The 25,528-nt window shown below is 36.0% G+C and overlaps 1 protein-coding gene across 1 annotated transcript in view; it reads left to right on the top strand.

Annotated features, from left to right (window-relative positions):
• The window catches only part of LOC144673076 (ABC-type oligopeptide transporter ABCB9-like), a 42,395-nt gene extending 20,074 nt beyond the window's left edge, over positions 1-22,321 (top strand). Inside the window, exons 7-9 of the mRNA XM_078535073.1 lie at positions 443-602; positions 1,781-1,917; positions 21,849-22,321. Coding sequence (XP_078391199.1) covers positions 443-602; positions 1,781-1,917; positions 21,849-22,064 — 513 coding nt within the window. The 3' untranslated portion in view covers positions 22,065-22,321. The remainder of the gene's footprint in view (positions 1-442; positions 603-1,780; positions 1,918-21,848) is intronic.
• The last annotated feature ends 3,207 nt before the right edge of the window (positions 22,322-25,528 follow it).

The following is a 25,528-nucleotide window of genomic DNA, read 5'->3' as shown; positions in this document are numbered from 1 at the left end:
CCTCAATCAACATCACAAAGAAACATTATCTGGTCAGCAGGACATTGCTGTTTGTCGGAGTATTTTAATGCTTGTTAACAGGGGGGTGGGTGTTGCGGACAAGAGCAGCATTAATTGACCATTACTATTGAGACTTAATATTACTACGTATAAATAGGCTGCCTTATTTCCCTACATTACAACACTGACTACACTTTAAAAAGTACTTCATTGGCCTTATCGTGGTTTGGGACATCCTGAAAGATGTTGTTCCTTTCTGTCTATCCGCTCCCCAGTCTCCGTCTCTCTCACTCCCAGCCTACTGGAGAACAGTTTTTTTTTCCGGACTCAGCCTTCTGCCCTGGTACGCTCCCACAAACACAGAATACAGTGCGGTTACAGAGCGGTGTATCTGCTGGCAATTTTGAACTAAGCTGGTGTATTTTTGCTCCTCATTTCGCAGTTGGGTCTCGTGGGACAGGAACCTGTACTGTTCGCCCTCTCGGTCCAGGAGAATATCAGCTACGGCCTCCCAAACTGCCCAATGAGTTCCGTCATTGAAGCAGCTCAAAGAGCCAATGCTGATGTATTCATCAAGAGACTGGAGCATGGATACAACACAGGTATCAACACACACCACAGCATAAACCCACAGGGACTTCACAGGCTCTGAATACTTTTAAGGCAGAGGTAGATTCTTGATAAACAAGGGGGTGAAAGGTTATCAGGGGTAGGCAGGAGGTTATAATCAGATCAGCCAAGGTCTTATCGAATGGTGGAGCAGGCTCAAGGAACCATGTGGCCTACTCCTGCCCCCATTTCGTACGTTCGAGTGACCATAGCGGCATTGGGAGTGATAAAAGCAAAATACTGCGGATGCTGGAAATCTGAAACAAAAACAGAAAATGCTGGAAAAGCTTAGCAGGTCTGACAGCATCTGTGGAGAGAAAAGCAAAGTTAACATTTCAGAGCCCTGAAGAAGGGTCATACAGACGCGAAATGTTAACTTTGTTTTTCTCTCTCCACAGATGCTGTCAGACCTGCTGAGGTTTTCCAACATTTTCTGTTTTTGTGGCACTGGGAGTGACCACCAGTGAGTGCCACATTAGGAATGACCCCTAGTGACCCTGGCACCAGAAGTGACCCTGGCACTAGGAGTGACTCTGGCACTAGGAGTGACCCTGGCACTAGGAGTGACCCTGGCACTGGAGGTGACTGTAGTGACTGGAGCACTGGGAGTGAACTCAGCACCAGAAGTGACCCTGACAGCACTGGGAGTGATCCCAGCAGAAGGAGTGACCCCGGCACCCAGAGTGACCACTAATGACTCCAGCACCAGGAGAGAACGTGGCACAGGGAGTGACGGCTCACTTGTGAGCCCAGCGGCGGAAGTGACTGTTTGCTCGTGAGACCAGCGGGGGGAGTACCACTCGCTCTTTAGGCTAGCAGCCGGAGTGACCGCTCGCTTTTGAGGCCAGCGGCGGGAGTGACCGTTCGCTGGCGAGGCCAACAGCAGGAGTGACTGCTCATGGCCCCAGTACTGGGAGTATCTGCTTCAGGGTCATGGAAAACCATGCACTGTATCAGTGAAACTAACCGTGCATGACTCTGGCTAGTTCCCAGTGCTAGAGGTTACCACCATTCAGCCTGACAGAGGATGAACCATTGGAAACTCTGCTGCTCCCTCACAGAGTAGCCAGGGAATGACCACTCAACCCCTTGCCCTTGCCCACCCAAGGTTTTGTGCGTCCCACCATCGATAGTATGCAGCCATCACTCAAACATCTATGGTTGTGTTCAGATATAGGAGAGGCAGGTGGACAGCTCTCTGCCGGAGAGAAGCAGAGAATAGCCATTGCCCGAGCCCTCATCCGACAGCCACAGATACTCGTGCTGGACGAGGCCACCAGCTCACTGGACATGGAGAGTGAGCACACGGTAAGCAGGTTCCTGATTCATAGAAACAATTATTACTGCTATAACCGGACTATAAAACTGTGTCATAGAGTGTAGATTGATGGGTTTTGTTACTGAAATAACAGGAATATAACACAGTGACATAGTGTGTAGATTGATGGGTTTTGTTACTGATATAAAAGGACTATAACACAGTGACATACAGTGTAGATTGATAGGGTTTATTACTGATATAACAGGAATATAACACAGTGACAAAGATTGTAGATTGATAGGGTTTATTACTGATATAACAGGAATATAACACAGTGACGTGGACTGTACATTGATGGGGTTTATTACTGATATAACAGGACTATAACACAGTGACATAGAGTGTAGATTGATAGGGTTTATTACTGATATAACCGGACTATAACACTGTGACATAGAGTGTAGATTGATAGGGTTTATTACTGATATAACCGGACTATAACACTGTGACGTAGAGTGTAGATTGATGGGGTTTATTACTGATATAACAGGAATATAACAGTGACATAGATTGTAGATTGATAGGGTTTATTACTGATATAACGAATATAACACAGTGACATAGAGTGTAGATTGATGGGGTTTATTACTGATATAACAGGACTATAACACAGTGCCATAGAGTTTAGATTGATGGGGTTTATTACTGATATAACAGGAATATAACACAGTGACATAGAATGTAGATTGATGGGGTTTATTACTGATATAACAAGACTATAACACTGTGTCATAAGAGTGTAGATTGATAGGGTTTATTAGTAGTATAACAGGAATATAACACAGTGACATAGACTGTAGATTGATAGGGTTTATTACTGATATAATAACACTATAACAAAGTGACATAGACTGTAGGTTGATGGGGTTTATTACTGATATTACCGGAATACTACACAGTGACATAGAGTATAGATTGATAGGGTTTATGACTGATAGAACAGGAATATAACATAGTGACATAGAATGTAGATTGATGGGGTTTGTTACTGATATAACAGGAATATAACACAGAGACATAAATTGTAGATTGATGGGGGTTATTACTGATATAACCGGATTATAACACTGTGTCATAGAGTATAGATTGATAGTGTTTATTACTGATATAACAGGACTATACCACAGTGTCATAGAGTGTAGATTGATGGGTTTTATTACTGATATAACAGGAATATAACAAAGTGACACTGACTGTACATTGATGGGGTTTATTACTGATATAACAGGAATATAACACTGTGACATAGAGTGTACATTGATGGGGTTTATTACGGATATAACAGGAATATAACACAGTGACATAGAATTTAGATTAATAGGGTTTATTACTGATATAATAGGAATATAACACAGTGACATGGACTGTACATTGATGGAGTTTATTACTGATATAACAGGAATATAACAATGTGACATAGAGTGTACATTGATGGGGTTTATTACGGATATAACAGGAATATAACACAGTGACATAGAATGTAGATTGATAGGGTTTATTACTGATATAACAGGAATATAACACAGTGCCATAGATTGTAGATTGATGGGGTTTATTACTGATATAACAGGAATATAACACAGTGACATAGAGTGTAGATTGATGGGGTTTATTACTGATATAACAGGAATGTAACACAGTGACATAGAGTGGAGATTGGTAGGGTTTATTACTGATGTAACAGGACTATAACACAGTGACATAGATTGTAGATTGATGGGGTTTATTACTGATATAACAGGACTATAACACAGTGACATAGATTGTAGATGGATGGGGTTTATTACTGATATAACAGCAATATAACACAGTGACATAGAGTGTAGATTAACCATGTTTATTACTGATATAACAGGAATATAACACAGTGACATAGAGTGGAGATTGGTAGGGTTTGTTACTGATGTAACAGGACTATAACACAGTGACATAGATTGTAGATTGATGGGGTTTATTACTGATATAACAGGACTATAACACAGTGACATAGATTGCAGATGGATGGGGTTTATTACTGATATAACAGGACTATAAGACAGTGACATAGAATCTAGATTGATAGGGTTTATTACTGATATTACAGGACTATAACACAGTGACATAGAGTGTAGAATGATGGGGTTTATTACTGCTATAGCCGGACTTTAACACTGTGTCATAGAGTGTGGATTGTTGGGGTTTTTTACTGATATAACTGGACAATAACACAGTGATATAGAGTGTAGATTGATAGGGTTTATTACTGATATACCAGGACTATAACACATTGACTTAGATTGTATATTGATGGGGTTTATTACTGATATAACAGGAATATAACACAGAGACATAGAGTGTAGATTGACGGGGTTTATTACTAATATAACAGGAATTTAACACAGTGACATACATTGTAGATTGATGGGGTTTATTACTGATATAACAGGAATATAACACAGTGACATAGAATGTAGATTGATAGGGGTTATTACTGATATAACAGGACTATGACACAGTGACATAGAGTGTAGAATGATGGGGTTTATTACTGATATAACAGGAATATAACACAGTGTCATAGAGTGTAGATTGATGGGGTTTATTCCTGATAAAAGAGCACTATAACACAGTGACAGAAATTGTAGTTTGATGGGGTTTATTACTGATATAACCGGATTATAACACTGTGTCACAGAGTGTAGAATGATAGGGTTTATTACTGATATAACAGGACTATAACACAGTGTCATGGATTGTAGATTGATGGGGTTTATTACTGCTATAACCGGACTATCACACTGTGTCATAGAGTGTAGATTGATGGGGTTTATTACTGATATAACTGGAGAATAACACAGTGACATAGAGTGTAGATTGATAGGGTTTATTATTGATATACCAGGAATATAACACTGTGACTTAGACTGTACATTGATGGGGTTTATTACTGATATAACAGGAATATAACACAGTGACATAGATTGTAGATTGATGGGTTTTATTACTGATATAACAGGAATATAACACAGTGACATAGATAGTGGATTGATTGGGTTTATTACTGATATAACAGGAATATAACACAGTGACATAGAATGTAGATTGATGGGGTTTATTACTGATATAACAGGACTATAACACAGTGACATAGATTGTAGATTGATGGGGTTTAATACTGATATAACAGGACTATACCACAGTGTCATAGAGTGTAGATTGATAGGGTTTATTACGGATATAACAGGACTATACCACAGTATCATAGAGTGTAGATTGATAGGGTTTATTACTGATACAACAGGAATATAACACAGTGACATAGAATGTAGATTGATAGGGTTTATTACTGATATAACAGGAATATAACACAGTGACATAGACTGTGCATTGATGGGGTTTATTACGGATATAACAGGAATATAACACAGTGACATAGAATGTAGATTAAACGGGTTTATTACTGATATAACAGGACTATAACACAGTGACATAGAATGTATATTGATGAGGTTTATTACTGATATAACCGGATTATAACACTGTGTCACAGAGAGTAGAATGATAGGGTTTATTACTGACATAACAGGACTATACCACAGTGTCATAGATTGTAGATTGACGTGGTTTATTACTGCTATAACCGGACTATCACACTGTGTCATAGAGTGTAGATTGATGGGGTTTATTGCTGATATAACTGGATAATAACACAGTGACATAGAGTGTAGATTGATAGGGTTTATTACTGATATACCAGGACTATAACTCTCTGACTTAGACTGTACATTGATGGGGTTTATTACGGATATAACAGGAATATAACACAGTGGCATAGAATGTAGATTGATAGGGTTTATTACTGAAATAACAGGACTATAACACAGAGACATAGATTTAAGATTGATGCGGTTTATTACTGATAAAACAGGACTATACCACAGTGTCATAGAGCGTAGATTGATAGGGTTTATTACTGATATAAGAGGACTATACCACAGTGTCATAGAGTGTAGATTCATAGGGTTTATTACTGATTTAACAGGAATATAACACAGTGTCATAGAGAGTAGATTGATGGGGTTTATTCCTGATAAAAGAGCACTATAACACAGTGACAGAAATTGTAGATTGATAGGGTTTATTATTGATATACCAGGACTATAACACTGTGACTTAGACTGTACATTGATGGGGTTTATTACTGATATAACAGGAATATAACACAGTGACATAGATTGTAGATTGATGGGGTTTAATACTGATATAACGGGACTATTCCACAGTGTCATAGAGTGCAGTCTGATAGGGTTTATTACTGATATAACAGGAATATAACACAGTGACATAGACTGTACATTGATGGGGTTTATTACGGATATAACAGGAATATAACACAGTGACATAGAATGTAGATTAAACGGGTTTATTACTGATATAACAGGAATATAACACAGTGACATAGAGTATAGATTGATGAGGTTTATTACTGATATAACAGGACTATACCACAGTGTCATAGAGTGTAGATTGATAGGGTTTATTACTGACATAACAGGACTATACCACCGTGTCATAGATTGTAGATTGACGTGGTTTATTACTGCTATAACCGGACTATCACACTGTGTCATAGAGTGTAGAATGATAGGGTTTATTACTGACATAACAGGACTATACCACAGTGTCATAGATTGTAGATTGACGTGGTTTATTACTGCTATAACCGGACTATCACACTGTGTCATAGAGTGTAGATTGACGGGGTTAATTGCTGATATAACTGGAGAATAACACAATGACTTAGAGTGTTGATTGATAGGGTTTATTACTGATATACCAGGACTATAACACTGTGACTTAGACTGTACATTGATGGGGCTTATTACGGATATAACAGGAATATAACACAGTGACATAGAATGTAGATTAATAGGGTTTATTACTGATATAACAGGTATATAACACATTGACATAGAGTGTAGATTGATGGGGTTTATTACTGATGTAACAGGAATATAACACAGTGGCATAGAATGTAGATTGATAGGGTTTATTACTGATATAACAGGAATATAACACAGTGACATAGATTTAAGATTGATGCGGTTTATTACTGATAAAACAGGACTATACCACAGTGTCATAGAGTGTAGATATATAGGGTTTATTACTGATATAAGAGGACTATACCACAGTGTCGTAGAGTGTAGATTGATGGGGTTTATTACTGATATAACAGGAATATAACACAGTGACATTGAGTGGAGATTGGTAGGGTTTATTACTGATGTAACAGGACTATAACACAGTGACATAGATTGTAGATTGATGGTGTTTATTACTGATATAACAGGAATATAACACAGTGACATAGATTTAAGATTGATGCGGTTTATTACTGATAAAACAGGACTATACCACAGTGTCATAGAGTGTAGATATATAGGGTTTATTACTGATATAAGAGGACTATACCACAGTGTCGTAGAGTGTAGATTGATGGGGTTTATTACTGATATAACAGGAATATAACACAGTGACATTGAGTGGAGATTGGTAGGGTTTATTACTGATGTAACAGGACTATAACACAGTGACATAGATTGTAGATTGATGGTGTTTATTACTGATATAACAGGACTATAACACAGTGACATAGATTGTGGATTGATGGAGTTTATTACTTATATAGCAGCAATATAACACAGTGACATAGAGTGTAGATTAACCATGTTTATTACTGATATAACAGGAATATAACACAGTGACATAGAGTGGAGATTGGTAGGGTTTGTGACTGATGTAACAGGACTATAACACAGTGACATAGATTGTAGATTGATGGGGTTTATTACTGATATAACAGGACTATAACACAGTGACATAGATTGTAGATGGATGGGGTTTATTACTGATATAACAGGACTATAATGCAGTGACATAGAGTGTAGATTGATGGGGTTTATTACTGATATAACAGGAATATAACACAGTGACATAGAGTGGAGATTGGTAGGGTTTGTTACTGATGTAACAGGACTATAACACAGTGACATAGATTGTAGATTGATGGGGTTTATTACTGATATAACAGGACTATAACACAGTGACATAGATTGTAGATGGATGGGGTTTATTACTGATATAACAGGACTATAACACAGTGACATAGATTGTAGATTGATGGGGTTTATTACTGCTATAACCGGACTTCCACACTGTGTCATAGAGTGTGGATTGTTGTGGTTTTTTACTGATATAACTGGACAATAACACAGTGACATAGAGTGTAGATTGATGGGTTTTATTACTGATATAACAGGAATATAACACAGTGACATAGACTTTACATTGATGGGGTTTATTATGGATATAACAGCAATATAACACAGTGACGTAGAGTGTAGGTTGATAGGGTTTATTCCTGATATAACTCGACTATAAGTCGAGTGTAGATTGATGGTGTCTATTACTCCTATAACTGGACTATAACACTGTGTCATAGAGTGTAGAATGATAGGCTTTATTGCTGATATAACAGGAATATTACACTGTGACATAGACTGTAGATTGATAGTGTTTATTACTGATATTACTAGATTATAACATTGTGACATAGAGTGTAGATTGTTAGGATTTATTACTGATATAACAGGAATATATCACAGTGACATAGAGTGTAGATTGATGGGGTTTATTACTGATATAACCGGATTATAACACAGTGACATAGAGTGTAGATTGATGGGTTTTATTACTGATATAACAGGAATATAACACAGTGTCATAGACTGTACATTGATGGGGTTTATTACGGATATAACAGCAATATAACACAGTGGCATAGAATGTAGATTAATAGCGATTATTACTGATATAACAGGAATATAATACAGTGACATAGAGTGAAGATTGATAGGGTTTATTACTGATATAACAGGAATATAACACAGTGACATTGAGCGTAGATTGATAGGGTTTATTCCTGATATAACTCGACTATAACCCATTGACATAGATTGTAGATTGATGGGGTTTATTACTGATATAACAGGAATATAACACATTGACAGAGTGTAGATTGATAGGGTTTATTACTGATATAACAGGAATATAACACAGTGACGTTGATTGCAGATTGATGGGGTTTATTACTGATATAACAGGAATATAACACAGTGACATAGAATGTTGATTGATCGGGTTTATTACTGATATAACAGGAATATAACACAATGACATAGATTGTAGATTGATGGGGTTTATTACTGATGTAACAGGAATATAACACAGTGACATAGAATGTAGATTGATAGGGTTTATTACTGATATAACAGGACTTTAACCCAGTGACATAATTGTAGATTGATGGGGTTTATTACTTATATAACAGGATTATAACACAGTGACATAGGGTGTAGATTGATAGGGTTTATTACTGATATAACCGGACTATAGCACTGTGTCATAGAGTGTAGATTGATAGGGTTTATTACTGATATAACAGGAATATAACACAGTGACATAGAATGTAGATTGATGGGGTTTATTACTGATATAACAGGAATATAACACAGTGAAATAGAGTGTAGATTGATGGGGTTTATTACTGATATAACTGGACAATAACACAGTGACGTAGAGTGTAGATTGATAGGGTATATTACTGATATAACAGGAATATAACACAGTGTCATAGAATGTAGATTGATGGGGTTTATTACTGATGTACCAACATTTAACACAGTGACTTAGAGTGTAGATTGATAGGGTTTATTACTGATATAACCGGACTATAACACTGTGTCATAGAGTGTAGAATGATAGGATTTATTACCGATACAACAGGAATATAACACAGTGACATAGAGTGTGGATTGTTGGGGTTTATTACTGATATAACTGGACAATAACACAGTGACATAGATTGTAGATTGATAGGGTTTATTACTGATATACCAGGACTATAACACAGTGACATAGAGTGTAGATTGATAGGGTTTATTACTGATATACCAGGATTATAACACAGTGACATAGATTGTAGATTGATTGGGTTTATTACTGATATAACAGGAATATAACACAGTGACATAGAGTGTAGATTGACGGGGTTTATTACTGATATAACAAGAATATAACACAGTGACATACATTGTAGCTTGATGTTGTTTATTACTGATATAACAGGAATATAACACAGTGTCATAGAGTGTAGATTGATGGGGTTTATTCCTGATAAAAGAGCACTATAACACAGTGACAGAAATTGTAGATTGATGGGGTTTATTACTGATATAACCGGATTATAACACTGTGTCACAGAGTGTAGAATGATTGGGTCTATTACTGACATAACAGGAATATACCACAGTGACATAGATTGTAGATTGATGGGGTTTATTACTGCTATAACCGGACTATCACACTGTGTCATAGAGTGTAGATTGTTGGGGTTTATTACTGATATAACTGTATAATAACACAGTGACATAGAGTGTAGATTGATGGGGTTTATTACTGATATAACTGGAGAATAACACAGTGACATAGAGTGTAGATTGATAGGGTTTATTATTGATATACCAGGACTATAACACTGTGACTTAGACTGTACATTGATGGGGTTTATTGCTGATATAACAGGAATATAACACAGTGACACAGAGTGTAGATTGTAAGGGTTTATTCCTGATATAACTTGACTATAACCCATTGACATAGATTGTAGATTGATGGGATTTATTACTGATATAACGGGAATATAACACATTGACATAGAATGTAGTTTGATAGGGTTTATTACTGATATAACAGGAATATAACACAATGACATAGATTGTAGATTGATGGGGTTTATTACTGATGTAACAGGAATATAAAACAGTGACATAGAATGTAGATTGATAGGGTTTATTACTGATCTAACAGGACTATAACCCAGTGACATAATTGTAGATTGATGGGGTTTATTACTTATATAACAGGAATATAACACAGTGACATAGAGTGTAGATTGATGGGGTTTATTACTGATATAACTGGACAATAACGCAGTGACGTAGAGTGTAGATTGATAGGGTATATTACTGATATAACAGGAATATAACACAGTGTCATAGAATGTAGATTGATGGGGTTTATTACTGATGTACCAACACTTTAACACAGTGACTTAGAGTGTAGATTGATAGGGTTTATTACTGATATAACTGGACTATAACACTGTGTCATAGAATGTAGATTGATGGGGTTTATTACTGATATACCAACACTTTAACACAGTGACTTAGAGTGTAGAATGATAGGGTTTATTACTGATATAACAGGAATATAACACAGTGACATAGAGTGTAGATTGATAGGGTTTATTCCTGATATAACTCGACTATAAGTCGAGTGTAGATTGATGGTGTTTATTACTCCTATAACCGGGCTATAACACTGTGTCATAGTGTGTAGAATGATTGGGTTTATTGCTGATATAACAGGAATATTACACAGTGACATAGACTGTAGATTGATAGGGTATATTACTGATATAACTAGACTATAACATTGTGACATAGAGTGTTGATTGATAATATTTATTACTGATATAACAGGAATATAACACAGTGTCATAGAATGTAGATTGATGGGGTTTATTACTGATATACCAACACTTTAACACAGTGACTTAGAGTGTAGAATGATAGGGTTTATTACTGATATAACAGGAATATAACACAGTGTCATAGAATGTAGATTGATGGTGTTTATTACTCCTATAACCGGAGTATAACACTGTGTCATAGAGTGTAGAATGATAGGGTTTATTACTGATATAACAGGAATACTACACAGTGACATATACTGTAGATTGATAGGGTATATTACTGATATAACTAGACTATAACATTGTGACTTAGAGTGTAGATTGATAGGATTTATTACTGAAATAACAGGAATATAACACTGTGACATAGAGTGTAGTTGACGGGGTTTATTACTGATATTACAGCAATATTACACAGTGACATACAGTGTAGATTGATAGGGTTTATTACTGATATAACAGGAATATAACACAGTGACATAGAGTGTGGATTAACCGTGTTTATTACTGATATAACAAGAATATAAAGCAGTGACATAGAGTATAGATTGTTGGGGTTTATTACTGATATAACAGGAATATAACACAGTGACATAGAGTGTAGATTGGCAGGGTTTATTACTGATGTAACAGGACTATAACACATTGACAGAGATTGTAGATTGATGGGGTTTATTACTGATATAACAGGACTATCACACCGTGACATAGATTGTAGATTGATGGGGTTTATTACTGATATAACAGGAATATAACACAGTGACATAGAGTGTAGATTAACCGTGTTTATTACTGATATAACAGGAATGTAACACAGTGACACAGAGTGTAGATTTACCGTGTTTATTACTGATATAACAGGAATATAACACCGTGACATAGAATGTAGATTGATGGGGTTTATTATTGATATAACAGGAATATAACACTGTGACTTAGACTGTACATTGATGGGGTTTATTACTGATGAAACAGAACTAAAACACAGTGACATAGATTGTAGATTGATGTGGTTTATTACTGATATAACAGGACTATAACACAGTGACATAGATTTTAGATTGATGTGGTTTATTACTTATATAACAGGACTATAAGACAGTGACATAGAATCTAGATTGAAAGGGTTTATTACTGATATAACAGGACTATAACACAGTGACATAGAGTGTAGAATGATGGGGTTTATTACTGCTATAACCGGACTTTTACACTGTGTCATAGAGTGTGGATTGTTGGGGTTTATTACTGATATAACTGGACAATAACACAGTGATGTAGAGTGTAGATTGATAGGGTTTATTACTGCTATAACCGGACTTTCACACTGTGTCATAGAGTGTGGATTTTTGGGGTTTATTACTGATATAACTGGACAATAACACAGTGCCATAGATTGTAGATTGACGGAGTTTATTACTGATATAACAGGAATATAACACAATGACATACATTGTAGATTGATGGGGTTTATTACTGATATAACAGGACTATAACACAGTGACATAGAATGTAGATTGATAGGGGTTATTACTGATATAACAGGAATATAACATAGTGTCATAGAGTGTAGGTTGATGGGGTTTATTCCTGATAAAAGAGCACTATAACACCGTGACAGAAATTGTAGATTGATGGGGATTAACACTGAGATAACCGGATTATAACACTGTGTCACAGAGTGTGGAATGATAGGGCTTATTACTGACATAACAGGAATATACCACAGTGTCATAGATTGTAGATTGATGGTGTTTATTACTGATATAACTGGAGAATAACACAGTGACACAGAGTGTAGATTGATAGGGTTTATTATTGATATACCAGGACTATAACACTGTGACTTAGATTGTACATTGATGGGGTTTATTTCTGATATAAGAGGAATATAACACAGTGACATAGAGTGTAGATTGATAGGGTTTATTCCTCATATAACTCGACTATAAAACATTGACATAGATTGTAGATTGATGGGGTTTATTACTGATATAACAGGAATATAACACAGTGACATAGAGTGTAGATTAACCGTGTTTATTACTGATATAACGGGAATGTAACACAGTGACATAGAGTGTAGATTAACCGTGTTTATTACTGATATAACAGGAATATAACGCAGTGACATAGAGTGTAGATTGATGGGGTTTATTACTGATATAACAGGAATATAACACAGTGACATAGAGTGGAGATTGGTAGGGTTTATTACCGATGTAACAGGACTATAACACAGTGACATAGATTGTAGATTGATGGGGTTTATTACTGATATTACAGGACTATAAGACAGTGACATAGAATGTAGATTGAAAGGGTTTATTACTGATATAAAAGGACTATAACACAGTGACATAGAGTGTAGAATGATGGGGTTTATTACTGCTATAACTGGACTTTCACACTGTGTCATAGAGTGTGGATTGTTGGGGTTTATTACTGATATAACTGGACAATAACACAGTGACATAGAGTGTAGATTGATAGGGTTTATTACTGATATGCCAGGACTATAACACAGTGACATAGATTGTAGATTGATGGGGTTTATTACTGATATAACAGCAATATAACACAGTGACACAGAGTGTAGATTGACGGGGTTTATTACTGATATAACTGGACAATAACACAGTGACGTAGAGTGTAGATTGATAGGGTATATTACTGATATAACAGGAATATAACACAGTGTCATAGAATGTAGATTGATAGGGTTTATTACTGATGTACCAACACTTTAACACAGTGACTTAGAGTGTAGATTGATAGGGTTTATTACTGATATAACCGGACTATAACACTGTGTCATAGAGTGTAGAATGATAGGATTTATTACTGATATAACAGGAATATAACACAGTGACATAGATTGTAGATTGATAGGGTTTATTGCTGATATAACAGGAATATTACACAGTGACATAGACTTAAGATTGATAGGGTATATTACTGATATAACTAGACTATAACATTGTGACATAGAGTGTAGATTGATTAAAACGTTTATTACTGATATTACAGGAATATATCACAGTGACATAGAATTTAGATTAATAGAGTTTATTACTGATATAATAGGAATATAGCGCAGTGACATGGACTGTACATTGATGGAGTTTATTACGGATATAACAGGAATATAACACAGTGACATAGAATGTAGATTGATAGGGTTTATTACTGATATAACAGGAATATAACACAGTGCCATAGATTGTAGGTTGATGAGGTTTATTACTGATATAACAGGAATATAACACAGTGCCATAGATTGTAGATTGATGGGGTTTATTACTGATATAACAGGAATATAACACAGTGACATCGAGTATAGATTGATGGGGTTTATTACTGGTATCACAGGAATATAACACAGTGACATAGAGTGGAGATTGGTAGGGTTTATTACTGATATAACAGGAATATAACACAGATTTATTACTGATATAACAGGAATATAACACATTGACATAGACTGTACATTGATGGGGTTTATTACGGATATGACAGCAATATAACATGGTGACATAGAATGTAGATTAATAGGGTTTATTACTGATATAACAGGAATATAATACAGTGACATAGAGTGAAGATTGATAGGGTTTATTCCTGATATAACAGGAATATAACACAGTGACATAGAGTGTAGATTGATAGGGTTTATTCCTGATATAACTCGACTATAACCCATTGACATAGATTGTAGATTGATGGGGTTTATTACTGATATAACCGGAATATAACACATTGACATAGAATGTAGATTGATAGGGTTTATTACTGATATAACAGGACTATAACACAGTGACTGAGTGTAGATTGATAGGATTTATTACTGATATAACAGGAATATAACACAGTGATGTTGATTGTAGATTGATGGGGTTTATTACTGACATAACAGAAATATAACACAGTGACATAGAATGTAGATTGATAGGGTTTATTACTGATATAACAGGAATATAACACAGTGACTTAGATTGTAGATTGATGAGGTTTATTACTGATATAACAGGAATATAACACAGTGAGATAGAATGTAGTTTGATAGGGTTTATTACTGATATAACAGGACTATAACCCAGTGACATAATTGTAGATTGATGGGGTTTATTACTTATATAACAGGAATATAACACAGTGACATAGAGTGTAGATTGATATGGTTTATTACTGATATAACCGGACTATAGCACTGTGTCATAGAGTGTAGATTGAAAGGGTTTATTACTGATAGAACAGGAATATAACACAGTGACAAAGAATGTAGATTCATGGGGTTTATTACTGATATAACAGGAATATAACACAGTGACATAGAGTGTAGATTGATGGGGTTTATTACTGATATAACTGGACAATAACACAGTGACGTAGAGTGTAGATTGATAGGGTATATTACTGATATAACAGGAATATAACACAGTGTCATAGAATGTAGATTGATGGGGTTTATTACTGATGTACCAACACTTTTACACAGTGACTTAGAGTGTAGAATGATAGGGTTTATTACTGATATAACAGGAATATAACACAGTGACATAGAGTGTAGATTGATGGTGTTTATTACTCCTATATCCGGACTATAACACTGTGTCATAGAGTATAGAATGATAGGGTTTATTGCTGATATAACAGGAATATTACGCAGTGACATAGACTGTAGATTGATATGGTATATTACTGATATAACTAGACTATAACATTGTGATATAGAGTGTAGATTGATAGGATTTAGTACTCATATAACAGGAATATAATACAGTGACATAGAGTGTAGATTTATACGGTTTATTACTGATATAACTAAACGATACTAACATAGTGACATAGAGTGTAGATTGATTAAAACATTTATTACTGATATAAGAGGAACATGACACAGTGACATAGAGTGTAGATTGATAGGGTTTATTACTGATATAACAGGATTTTTACACTGTGACATATAGTGTAGATTGATGGGGTTTATTACTGATATAATAGGACTATATCACAGTGTCATAGAGTGTAGATTGATGGGATTATTACTGATGTAACAGGACTATTAGACAGTGACATCGAGTGTAGATTGATGGGGTTTATTACTGATATAACTGGACTATTACACAGTGTCATAGAGTGTAGATTGATAGGGTATATTAATGATATAACTAGACTATAACTTTGTGACATAGAGTGTAGATTGATAGGGTTTATTACTGATATTACCGGACTATAGCACTGTGTCATAGAGTGTAGATTGAAAGTGTTTATTACTGATATAACCGGAATATAACACAGTGACATAGAATGTAGATTGATGGGGTTTATTACTGATATAACAGGAATATAACACAGTGACATAGATTGTAGATTGATGGGGTTTATTACTGATATAACTAAACAATAACACGGTGACATATAGTGTAGATTGATGGGGTTTATTACTGATATAACTGGACAATAACACAGTGACATATAGTGTAGATTGACGGGGTTTATTACTGATATAACTGGACAATAACACAGTGACATATAGTGTAGATTGACGGGGTTTATTACTGATATATCTGGACAATAACAAAGTGACATCGAGTGTAGATTGATGGGGTTTATTACTGATATAACAGGACTGTTACACAGTGTCATAGAGTGTAGATTGATAGGGTATATTAATGATATAACTAGACTATAACTTAGTGACATAGATAGTAGATTGATTGGGTTTATTACTGATATAACAGGAATATAACACAGTGACATAGAATGTAGATTGATGGGGTTTATTACGGATATAACAGGAATATAACACAGTTACATAGAATGTAGATTGATGTGGTTTATTACTGATATAACAGGAATATAACACAGTGACATAGATTGAGGATTGATGCGGTTAATTACTGATATAACAGGACTATACCACAGTGTCATATAGTGTAGATTGATAGCGTTTATTACTGATATAACAGGACTATACCACAGTGTCATAGAGTGTAGATTGATGGGGTTTATTACTGATATAACCGGATTATAACACTGTGTCATAGAGTGTAGAATGATTGGGTTTATTAGTGACATAACAGGAATATACCACAGTGACATAGAGTGTAGATTGATAGGGTTTATTACGGATATAACAGGAATATTACACAGTGACATAGAGTGTAGATTGATAGGGTTTATTTCTGATATAACTAGACGATACTAATATAGTGACATAGAGTGTAGATTGATGGGGTTTATTACTGATACAAGAGGAACATGACACAGTGACATAGAGTGTAGATTGATAGGGTTTATTACTGATATAACAGGATTTTTACACTGTGACATATAGTGTACATTGATGGGGTTTATTACTGATATAATAGGACTATAACACAGTGACATCGAGTGTAGATTGATGGGGTTTATTACTGATATAACAGGACTATTACACAGTGTCATAATGTGTAGATTGATAGGGTATATTAATGATATAACTAGACTATAACTTAGTGACATAGAGTGTAGATTGAAAGTGTTTATTACTGATATAACCAGAATATAACACAGTGACATAGAATGTAGATTGATGGGGTTTATTACTGATATAACTGGACAATAACACAGTGACATATAGTGTAGATTGATGGGGTTTATTACTGATATAACAGGACTATAACACAGTGACGTTGATTGTAGATTGATGGGGTTTATTACTGATATAACAGGAATATAACACAGTGACATAGAATGTAGATTGATAGGGTTTATTACTGATATAACTGGACAATAACACAGTGACGTAGAGTGTAGATTGATGGGCTATATTACTGATATAACAGGAATATAACACAGTGTCATAGAATGTAGATTGATGGGGTTTATTACTGATGTACCAACACTTTTACACAGTGACTTAGAGTGTAGAATGATAGGGTTTATTACTGATATAACTAGACTATAACATTGTGACATAGAGTGTAGATTGATAGGATCTATTACTCATATAACTGGAACATAACACAGTGTCATAGAATGTAGATTGACGGGGTTTATTACTGATATAACAGCAATATTACACAGTGACATAGAGTGTAGATTGATGGGGTTTATTTCTGATATAACTAGACGATACTAATATAGTGACATAGAGTGTAGATTGATGGGGTTTATTACTGATACAAGAGGAACATGACACAGTGACATAGAGTGTAGATTGATAGGGTTTATTACTGATATAACAGGATTTTTACACTGTGACATATAGTGTACATTGATGGGGTTTATTACTGATATAATAGGACTATAACACAGTGACATCGAGTGTAGATTGATGGGGTTTATTACTGATATAACAGGACTATTACACAGTGTCATAATGTGTAGATTGATAGGGTATATTAATGATATAACTAGACTATAACTTAGTGACATAGAGTGTAGATTGAAAGTGTTTATTACTGATATAACCAGAATATAACACAGTGACATAGAATGTAGATTGATGGGGTTTATTACTGATATAACTGGACAATAACACAGTGACATATAGTGTAGATTGATGGGGTTTATTACTGATATAACAGGACTATAACACAGTGACGTTGATTGTAGATTGATGGGGTTTATTACTGATATAACAGGAATATAACACAGTGACATAGAATGTAGATTGATAGGGTTTATTACTGATATAACTGGACAATAACACAGTGACGTAGAGTGTAGATTGATGGGCTATATTACTGATATAACAGGAATATAACACAGTGTCATAGAATGTAGATTGATGGGGTTTATTACTGATGTACCAACACTTTTACACAGTGACTTAGAGTGTAGAATGATAGGGTTTATTACTGATATAACACGAATATAACACAGTGACATAGAATGTAGATTGGTGGTGTTTATTACTCCTATAACTGGACTATCACACTGTGTCATAGAGTGTAGAATGATAGGGTATATTACTGATATAACTAGACTATAACATTGTGACATAGAGTGTAGATTGATAGGATCTATTACTCATATAACTGGAACATAACACAGTGTCATAGAATGTAGATTGACGGGGTTTATTACTGATATAACAGCAATATTACACAGTGACATAGAGTGTAGATTGATGGGGTTTATTACTGATATAACAGGAATATTACACAGTGACATAGAGTGTAGATTGATAGGGTTTATTACTGATATAACAGCAATATTACACAGTGACATAGAGTGTAGATTGATAGGGTTTATTACTGATATAACTAGACGATACTAACATAGTGACATAGAGTGTAGATTGATAGGATTTATTACTCATATAACAGCAATATTACACAGTGACATAGAGTGTAGATTGATAGGGTTGATTACTGATATAACTAGACAATACTAACATAGTGACATAGAGTGTAGATTGACGGGGTTTATTACTGATATAACAGGAATATAACACAGTGACATTGAGTGTAGATTGATAGGGTTTATTACTGATATAACAGAAATATCACACTGTGACATAGAGTGTAGATTGATAGGGTTTATTACTGATATAACAGGAATATAACACAGTGACATAGAGTGTAGATTGATAGGGTTTATTACTGATATAACAGGAATATAACACAGTGACATAGAGTGTAGATTGATAGGGTTTATTACTGATATAACTAGACGATACTAACATAGTGACATAGAGTGTAGATTGATTAAAACATTTATTACTGATATAACAGGAATATAACACAGTGACATAGAGTGTAGATTGATGGGGTTTATTACTGATATAACAGGAATATAACACTGTGACATAAAGTGTAGATTGATGGGGTTTATTACTGATATAAGAGGAACATGACACAGTGACATAGAGTGTAGATTGATGGGGTTTATTACTGATATAACAGGAATATAACACAGTGACATAGATTGTAGATTGATGGGGTTTATTACTGATATAACTGGACAATAACACAATGACATATAGTGTAGATTGATGGGGTTTATTACTGATATAACTGGACTATAACACAGTTACAAAGAGTGTAGACTGATGGTGTTTATTACTCCTATAACCGGACTATACCACTGTGTCATAGAGTGTAGAATGGTAGGGTTTATTGCTGATATAACAGGAATATTACACAGTGACATAGACTGTAGATTGATATGGTATATTACTGATATAACTAGACTATAACATTGTGACATAGAGTGTAGATTGATAGGATTTATTACTCATATAGCAGGAATATAACGCAGTGACATAGAGTGTAGATTGATAGGGTTTATTACTGATATAACAGCAATATTACACAATGACATAGAGTGTAGATTGATGGGGTTTATTACTGATATAACAGGAATATTACACAGTGACATAGAGTGTAGATTGATAGGGTTTATTACTGATATAACAGGAATATAACACAGTGACATAGATTGTAGATTGATAGGGTTTATTACTGATATAACAGGAATATAACACAGTGACGTTGATTGTAGATTGATAGGGTTTATTACTGATATAACTGGACTATAGCACTGTGTCATAGAGTGTAGATTGAAAGGGTTTATTACTGATATAACAGGAATATAACACAATGACATAGAATGTAGATTGATATGGTATATTACTGATATAACTAGACTATAACATTGTGACATAGAGTGTAGATTGATAGATTTATTACTCATATAACAGGAATATAACACAGTGACATAGATTGTAGATTGATGGGGTTTATTACTGATATAACTGGACAATAACACAGTGACATCGAGTGTAGATTGATGGGGTTTATTACTGATATAACAGGACTATTACACAGTGTCATAGAGTGTAGATTGATAGGGTATATTAATGATATAACTAGACTATAACACAGTGACATTGAGTGTAGATTGATGGTGTTTATTACTGATATAACCGCAATATTACACAGTGTCATAGAGTGTTGATTGATCGTATTTATTACTGATATAACTAGACCAAAACACCGTGTCATAGAGTGTAGATCTAATGGAGGATTAATGCGCTGTCGTAGAGATTAGGTTTGGGGAAGTTGTGCCTACATGCCCAGCACTGTTTTTCATTGTGTTAAATTGAAGCACTTTGCTTACTGTAAATATCGTGGAATCGCTGAGGATTGGGGGATTCCCCAGTTTTACCCCCTCCCCCGGTGAAGTGAGCAGATAATGGGAGTGTGGAATGCAGTGCCGCACCTGGCCCAGTCAGTGCCCCCTCGACGGGGTGAGTGAAGTTAAAATTGCCCCTGTTTGTGGATAGATTCTGGGGTTATGCCACACTGTCAGTGTCCATGCTGCTGACATGTTCTGCTGTCTCCCCAGATCCAGCAGACCTTATCGAGGGACACGGGGCAAACCATTCTGGTAATTGCGCATCGCTTGAAGACTGTGGAAAAGGCCGATAAGATCATTGTGATTGACAATGGGAAGGTGGTGGAAGAGGGGAAACATAAGGAATTACTGGAACAAAAAGGCTACTATTTTCGCCTGCTGCGGAGACTGTCTCATAATGGGAAACAGGACCATGCTCAGTTTTAACAAAACTGTGCAGAATAACAGAGATCAGGACCATGCTGCATGTTAACCACACTGTGGGGCACCTGAGTGCAGAGGGCTGAGGCTCATTGATGCAAGTCACCCTCCCCTTAAATCCATACGCCCTTAATTTTACTGTTTTACTCTCTTCTGTTTTGCTTCTGTACATTTTGAATGGATCTACTGCTGTAATCGCTGATGGATCCAACACTGTAAAGTTTTGTAATTAGAAATTGGCAATTAAACTGCGTTTCAGTTAACCCACTTTGTATTTACAATTCACTTACCTTCTTTATTTCATGCCAAGAACGATGGAAGTTTCACACAGTTACACATTTTGCAGACTGAGTCACATGATGATAATTTCACTCACATTTCAGACACTGTAACACGGTTACACATTTCAGACACTGTCACACAGTTACACATTTCACTCACTGTGTCACACAGTTACACTTTTCAGACACTATCACATGGTTACACATTTAACACACTGTCACACAGTTACACATTTCACTCACGGTCACAGTTACACATTTCACTCACTGTCACAGTTACACATTTCGCTCACTGTGTCACACAATTACACATTTCAGACACACTCACACGGTTACACATTTCAGACACTGTCACACAGATACACGTTTCAGACACTGTCACACAGATACACGTTTCAGACACTGTCACACAGATACACATTTCAGACACTGTCACACAGATACACATTTCACTCACACGGTGACACATTTCACTCACCGTGTCACACGGTTACACATTTCAGACACTGTCACACAGATACACGTTTCAGACACTGTCACACAGATACACATTTCAGACACTGTCACACAGATACACATTTCACTCACACGGTGACACATTTCACTCACCGTGTCACACGGTTACACATTTCAGACACTGTAACACAGTTACACATTTCACTTACAGTGCCACACAGTTACACATTTGATCCACTGTCACACGGTTACACATTTCAGACACTGTCGCACAGTTACACATTTCAGACACTGTCACACAGATACATATTTCAGACATTGTCACACAGTTCAACATTTCAGACAGTCACACATTTCAAACACTGTTACACAGATACACATTTCAAACACTGTCACACAGATACACATTTCAGACACTGTCACACATTTCAAACACTGTCACACAGATACACATTTGAAACACTGTCACACAGTTACACATTTCATCCACTGTCACACGGTTACACATTTCAGACACTGTCCCACAGTTACACATTTCAGACACTGTCACACAGTTACACATTTCAGACACTCACACATTTCAACATTTCAGACACAGTCACACACTTCAAACACTGTCACACAGATACACATTTCAAACACTGTCACACAGATACACATTTCAAACACTGTCACACAGATACACATTTCAGACACTGTCACACGGTTACACATTTCAGACACTGTCACACAGATGCACATTTCAGACACTGTCACACAGTTACACATTTTATCCACTGTCACACGGTTACACATTTCAGACACGGTTACACATTTCACACACTGTCACACAGATACACGTATCAGACACTGAAATTGTCTGAATTGTGTAACTATGTGACAGTGGATGAAATGTGTAACTGTGTGACAGTGTCTGAAATGTGTAACCGTGTGAGTGTCTGAAATGTGTAACTGTGACAGTGTCTGAAACGTGTAACTGTGTGACAGTATTGGAAATGTGTAACCGTGTCTGAAATCTGTAACCGTGTGTGTCTGAAATGTGTATCTGTGTGCCAGTGTCTGAAATGTGTAATCGTGTCTGAAATGTGTAACTGTGTGACAGTGGATGAAATGTGTAAATGTGTGACAGTGTCTGAAACGTGTAACTGTGTCACAAAGTGTCTGAAATGTGTATCTGTGTGACAGTGTCTGGAATGTGTAACTGTGTGACAGTGTCTGGAATGTGTAACTGTGTGACAGTATCTGAAATGTGTAACAGTGTGACAGTGGATGAAATGGGTAAATGTGTAACAGTGTCTGAAATGTGTAACTGTGTGACACAGTGTCTGAAACGTGTATCTGTGTGACAGTGGATGAAATGTGTAACTGTGTGACAGTGTCTGAAATGTGTAACTGTGTGACAGTGGATGAAATCTGTAACTGTGTGACAGTGTCTGAATTGTGTAACTATGTGACAGTGGATGAAATGTGTAACAGTGTGACAGGGTCTGAAATGTGTAACTGTGTGACAGTGAAATGTGTAACTGTGTGACACAGTAAGTTAAATGTGTAACCGTGTGACAGTGTCTGAAATGTGTAACCGTGTGACAGTGTCTGAAATGTGTAACCGTGTGACAGTGTCTGAAATGTGTAACCGTGTGACAGTGTCTGAAATGTGTAACCGTGTGACAGTGTCTGAAATGTGTTACCGTGTGACACGGTGAGTGAAATGTGTCACCGTGTGAGTGTCTGAAACGTGCATCTGTGTGACAGTGTCTGAAACATGTAACTGTGTGACAGTATTTGAAATGTGTAACTGACTGTGTCTGAAACGTGTTATCTGTGTGACAATGTCTGAAATGTGTATCTGTGTGACAGTGTCTGAAATGTGTAACTGTGACAGTGTCTGAAACGTGTAACTGTGTGACAGTATTTGAAATGTGTAACCGTGTCTGAAATGTATAACCGTGTGACAGTGGATGAAATGTCTAACTGTGTAACAGTGGATGAAATGTGCAACTGTGTGACAGTGGATGAAATGTGTAATCGTGTGACCGTGTCTGAAATGTGTGACCGTGTGACATTTGAAATGTCTAACTGTGTGACTGTGTCTGAAATGTGTAAATGTGAGACAGTGTTTGAAATGTGTAACTGTGTCTGAAATGTGTGACTGTGTGACAGTATTTGAAATGTGTAACTGACTGTGTCTGAATCGTGTTATCTGTGTGACAGTGTCTGAAATGTAACCGTGTGACTGTGTCTGAAAAGTGTATCTGTGTGAGAGTCTGAAATGTCTAACTGTGTGACTGTGTCTGAAATGTGTAACCGTGTGAGTGTCTAAAATGTGTAACTGTGACAGTGTCGGAAACGTGCAACTGTGTGACAGTATTTGAAATGTGTAACCGTGTCTGAAATCTGTAACCGTGTGAGTGTCTGAAATGTGTAACTGTGTCTGAAACGTGTATCTGTGTGCCAGTGTCTGAAATGTGTAATCGTGTCTGAAGTGTGTAAATGTGAGACAGTGGATGAAATGTGTAATTGTGTGACAGTGTCTGAAATGTGTAACTGTGTGACAGTGTCTAAAACGAGAAACTGTGTCACACAGTGTCTGAAATGTGTATCTGTGTGACAGTGGATGAAACGTGTAACTGTGTGACAGTGTCTGAAATGTGTAACAGTGTGAAAGTGGATGAAATGGGTAAATGTGTAACAGTGTCTGAAATGTGTAACTGTGTGACACAGTGTCTGAAACGT

Source organism: Cetorhinus maximus, unplaced genomic scaffold (genome assembly GCF_964194155.1).
Source record: "Cetorhinus maximus unplaced genomic scaffold, sCetMax3.hap1.1 HAP1_SCAFFOLD_245, whole genome shotgun sequence".
Classification (NCBI taxonomy): Eukaryota; Metazoa; Chordata; class Chondrichthyes; order Lamniformes; family Cetorhinidae; genus Cetorhinus; species Cetorhinus maximus.
Note: the sequence above shows the minus strand (reverse complement) of the source record. Positions and strands in the feature narration are given on the sequence as shown.